Consider the following 5,098-nt stretch of genomic DNA (forward strand, 5'->3'; position numbering starts at 1 on the left):
TAATCCATGTTTGATGTGCTTAAATCAAAGAAGGAATTGATCCTATTTAAGAGTAGATTTAGCATAATTTAGTGGAGTTGCATGCAATCCTAGAAATAGGACGACATAAATCTACCATAATAGAGTCAAATCTAATAGGGGAATCCATAGATTGAGTTAATGTGATAATAGGGGTTTTAATTAGAAAGAAATTTCAATTAATCAACCTAAAGTCAGTTGCTCTTAGTCTTGAAGAGAGATATTAGCATAATTTAGGGATTTCTACGAATCAAGATACTAAGTGAAGATAATATAGATTGATAATGACAGATGAAGTCTAGGTGAATTCTTTCCTAGGTATTGCCTCGCGTTTTGGTTGTTAATAATTTCTTTTCCTGATTTGTTCTTTGTCATGTTCTTTAGTTAATTTTAGTTTTAATCAATCACTCCAATTTGTCGGTCAAATAATAGAAAGACGGTAATTAATAATACTTTTAGTCTTCGTGGGAATGATTTCTGTGCTCACCGTAGCTATACTATTAATTAATAGGTGCACTTGCCTTTGTCGAATTCTTAATTGGTTTACAATTGCATTAGGGATGGACTAACTTGAATAATTAAATAGGATAAGAGTGTATAATTAAAATTTAGATAAATCAAAGGAATTGATACACTGTTTTGGCTTTGCGAGAGAACATATTGCGAGCAACTGGAAGTGACATTCGTCCATGGTAATTGCATGCCATCTTTTTTTTCTTTTCAAATCTTTCCCAAAAGCTAGCATGTTTACTTTCTAGTTTTGTTTTGAACAAATGGAACTTTGTCATGAAAAATGAATTTGAAGTGTTTAGATTATAGTAACTTGAGAGATGTTTTGATGTAAATGTAAATGGTGACTTGTAGCAAGGATCATGTCGGAAAGTGTAGTCTTTAATTTTATGCTATTAGTCGAAAGAGTAAATAATCTCATACATTATTTATGAATAAGTTACAAATGAATTATGAGTCTATATATATATATATCCATATCACACGTCCCACATCATTTAAGAAAATAAGGGAAATGATATTTGGGGTCTATATAAAGACCTATTTTGTAAGTTTTATTTTTACATTAATAGGTGGTACCAGAAAATAAAATAAAAAATTATTGGTGTTGCTACTTTTAGCGATGATGTGGTAGAAAGCGCTTCTAGTTGAAAGCGTTTTTTTGCAAATCACCTGAAAACACTTTTACTTGGAAGCGTTTTTTTAAAATTGGCCTATTCCCATAATTTTTTTAAAAAATGAATTAATTCAGTAAATTTGAAAAAATTTCGACATTTATTGGGAATTTAGGCAATTACGTTGTTGGGGAAAACAATATTCTTTTCTTCCTTTTCAAATTTAAAATATAAGGGATAAAGGATTGGAGTATCGCATTTGATATTTACTAATTTGAATTTAAATATTTAAATTCATTATTTTTTATTTTTAATTTAATTTATGATAGACCTTTTGACATATTCAATTTAAATTTTAAATATATAATTTAAAAAAATTATAATCTATTCATATCAAATATATATTTATACATCTCAAATATATGAAAGCATTTTTTCTTTTATAAAGCAGAGCATATTCATATAGATTCGTATTTGACACTCAGCTTATAATGATTTTGATAACTTTGTCATAAGGTAGCTTTGGTCCTGATCCTTCATTCCATCTTGCTTAATAGTTATAATTTTGTAGCTGAAAAATATGTAGGGAAATATGTTATTGAAAACAATCGTTCACTGGAAAGTTGAATCATACATAGATCAATCAGTTACATTAGCTTTTAATCAAAAGAAGAAAAAAATCACACTAGCTATAAAGTTTCTTGGATTTTTTCATGAGGTAGTCTTGCATCATTTAACAGCTTGAATCTCTATTTCTTTGTCTCCAATGCTCAAGAAATAAGACCCTTCTTCTATCACCATTGTACCATCTTCATTGGCTAAGCTAAGATGCTCACATGGCCTCAACTCAAGTTCAATCTCAGCTCTTTCCCCTGCTTTCAAATTAACACTCTGAAATGCAACCAATTGCTTCACTGGCCTCATATTACTTATGTTTGCCGGCCTCACAAATAGCAACAGGGAATGCTTACCGGCCATCTCGCCGTTGTTTTCAACTCTAACTGTGACTTGGTGCTTTATCTTATCACAAACTTCAGTTCCTATCTTTGAAACAGGTATATATCCGGGAGGATTTGAGTTCCCAACCACGTGAGAACTTACCTGATTGTGCAAATAGACCTTGTTTCGTTTTACAGGGAGAAATTCGTAAGTATAATTTGAGTAGCTGAGGCCATAACCGAATTCAAAAACCTTCGGTCCTTGGTAGAATCTGTATGTGCGTCCAGGATATCCGAAAGATGGTTCAGGACGCATTCTCATATCAGTCATCGGTATATTAGTGTAACTTTGCGGATACCAAGTAACTGGTAACCTCCCTCCTGCATAAAAATATGAAGCTTACAACTTATGCATGCCTATTGTTTATCATGCAAACTATAGTAAAAGATATATGAATGAGAACTCACCAGGGTTGTGATCACCAAATATAATTTCTGCTAATGCACGACCACCGGCTTCACCTGGATAAGCAGCCCATAGAATGCTTCCAATGTGGGGATCATTTTTGGCAAACGATATATCTACTGGACCTCCAGAAAGAAGCACCAAAATAATTGGATTCTTATCAGCTCTTGCAATGGCTGATATCAAGTTCTGTTGCTTCGGCGGAAGAACCAAGTCTACTCGATCGAATTTTTCCCTTTCTTGGGTTTGATCCAATCCCATTACTAAAACAACACGGTCTGCTCCGGTCGCTACATTCATTGCTTGATCAGTGAATGCAGAAGAACAATTAACTGCACTACAACCTTGGTGAAACCTGGTATCTTTAACATAACTTTGCAACCCTTTCAATGGTGTAATAGTTTTGCAAGGAGGGCCTGCATAATTTCCAAGAAGTGTTTGTTCGGAATCGGCATTGGGGCCTATTACTGCAAGGGAAGTTGTTTCGGTTTTCGAAAGCGGAAGGAGTTTTTTGGCGTTCTTCAGAAGGACAATGCCGTTGCGAGCAGCCTCGAGGGCAAGATTTTGATGCTCTTGGGAACAAATTTGATCCAAACCAATGTTACCGAAAGGCTGCTTAACTGGATTACCATTGAAAAGCCCCAGTCTCATTCTGATAGAGAAAAGGTTGTACAGGGCTCTATCGATTTCAGACAAAGACAATTTTCGTTTTTCAACGGCTGATTTGGTGTATTTCAACAAATATGAACCACAATCAACATCCATTCCTGTAAAATTCATTGATCAAATATTCAGATGATGCTATTAGCATCTATCCATTATAACCATGTTAAGTATAGAGTTCATTTGGCAAAAAAAAAACAAAACTAATCAACAATACCAGCTTTAAGAACATCTGCAGCAGCATCTTCTGGTACTTTAACATATCCTTGTTGTTCATAGATGGTGGCGACAGCATCACAGTCTGCAGTGATATATCTGATAATATTTTAACCAAGAAAATCATAAAATCATCTTTCTGGTATTGTTATGGCCGAAAGGAAAAGAGCTTTGTAATGTTACCCATTGAAGCCCCATTGGCCTCGGGCTGTTTTCGATAATAGATTGTAATCAGCACAGTTGGGGACTCCATTAACACGATTGTAAGCACACATTACCCCACTAGCTTGCCCTTCTTCTATACAACTATGGAATGGTGGCTGATATGTATCTGCTAAATCCTGTAAACTGACCTGAAATCCAAACCAATATGGGGCCTTTCCAATTAATCAAAAGCAATCGAAGTTTAAAATTGTTTAAGTTTAGCACCTACATTTGCATTGAAGACATATCGAGTTACTCCTTTCCAATTATCCAAATCATAAGCAGTAAAATGCTTACAGCAAGCTGAAGCTTGAAGATTTTCACCAAGTTTCCCACCTTCAAAAGAGTCCCCTTGTATCCCTCTCACATATGACACTGCATATTTCCCAGTAACCAAAGGATCCTCACCAGGTGTCTCTTGCCCTCTTCCCCACCTTGGGTCCCTAAATATGTTAATGTTTGGTGCCCAAAATGTCAACCCCATGGCTTGTCCAACGTTGTAAATTGCTCTACCTTCGATTCCAACTGCCTGCAAAAGGTTTCATGTCTTTCGAGTTATGCGATTTTAGTTAAAAATATAAAACAATGATTAGAAAAGGCTTGCCTGAGCGATGCGGTACCAAAGATGAACATCAAAGGAAGCAGCGGTGAGAATGACTTGTGGAAAACTTGTGGCTGATTGGATTGTTCCATTGAAACGCATGCCTCGGCTGACAGCTAAACCATGTAAGGCTTCGGACCACCATTGATAGTCAGGGATGCCAAGTCTTGGAATGGCGGGGGCTGAGTTAACGAGTTGGGATATCTTTTCGCCTAATGTGAGTCTGGACACCAAATCTCGAACTCGTTGGGTGATGGGGAGTGTAGTTTCGCAGAAAGGGTAGGATTTGGTTGCGGGGTCAGATGCATCACATGAGAAAGGAGGCTGAGTCGACTCAGATAAGATGAATAGCAATGAAGTAATGCAAACGAGGTAAAGGAGCGAAGGAGTTCGGAGCTTCATGTTGGTGACTGGCACTAGCTGGTCTGAATAGAACAGAAAGGAAAGGAAAGGAGTAAAGAGGCAAGGTAAGTGTAATTGAGTGGGATTTTTGCCTTGTGTCTTGCCTTAAAAAGGACAAACGTTACATCGAAGATCACAAATGACCTTGCTTTTTGCTAATTTTTTCAACTAAACCGACCTAAATTATAATTCTTGTATGGAGATAAATACAGGTTATTGTTTCATATTTAATTCACAAGATTTCTTTAAACTCTTTTATCCCAATTATCTGTTTTATAATTGCAAATGAAAATGTAAAACTAATAACAAATAGACAAAACAGTAATTGTATTTCTACGAATGTTATAAAATGTTGTTCTAGAAAACTCGATAAGTAACATTTTCAAAGTTTGAACCTAATTTAATTTAATTTTATTCACAAAATAACACAAAATATAAGTCTTTTAATGTTAAAAAACATTAAATA

At 35.2% G+C, this 5,098-nt stretch overlaps 1 protein-coding gene across 1 annotated transcript; it reads right to left on the reverse strand.

Annotated features, from left to right (window-relative positions):
* Window positions 1–1,733: 1,733 nt before the first annotated feature.
* Window positions 1,734–4,688, reverse strand: LOC105797208 (probable beta-D-xylosidase 7). The gene is given in 6 exon segments (XM_052628123.1): window positions 1,734–2,461; window positions 2,549–3,313; window positions 3,427–3,524; window positions 3,609–3,778; window positions 3,859–4,176; window positions 4,240–4,688. Coding segments are annotated over 6 exon segments (2,334 nt in total). The 5' UTR covers window positions 4,633–4,688; the 3' UTR covers window positions 1,734–1,871.
* Between the last annotated feature and the right edge of the window lie 410 nt (window positions 4,689–5,098).

The sequence above is a fragment of the Gossypium raimondii genome, chromosome 3 (genome assembly GCF_025698545.1).
Source record: "Gossypium raimondii isolate GPD5lz chromosome 3, ASM2569854v1, whole genome shotgun sequence".
NCBI lineage: Eukaryota > Viridiplantae > Streptophyta > Magnoliopsida > Malvales > Malvaceae > Gossypium > Gossypium raimondii.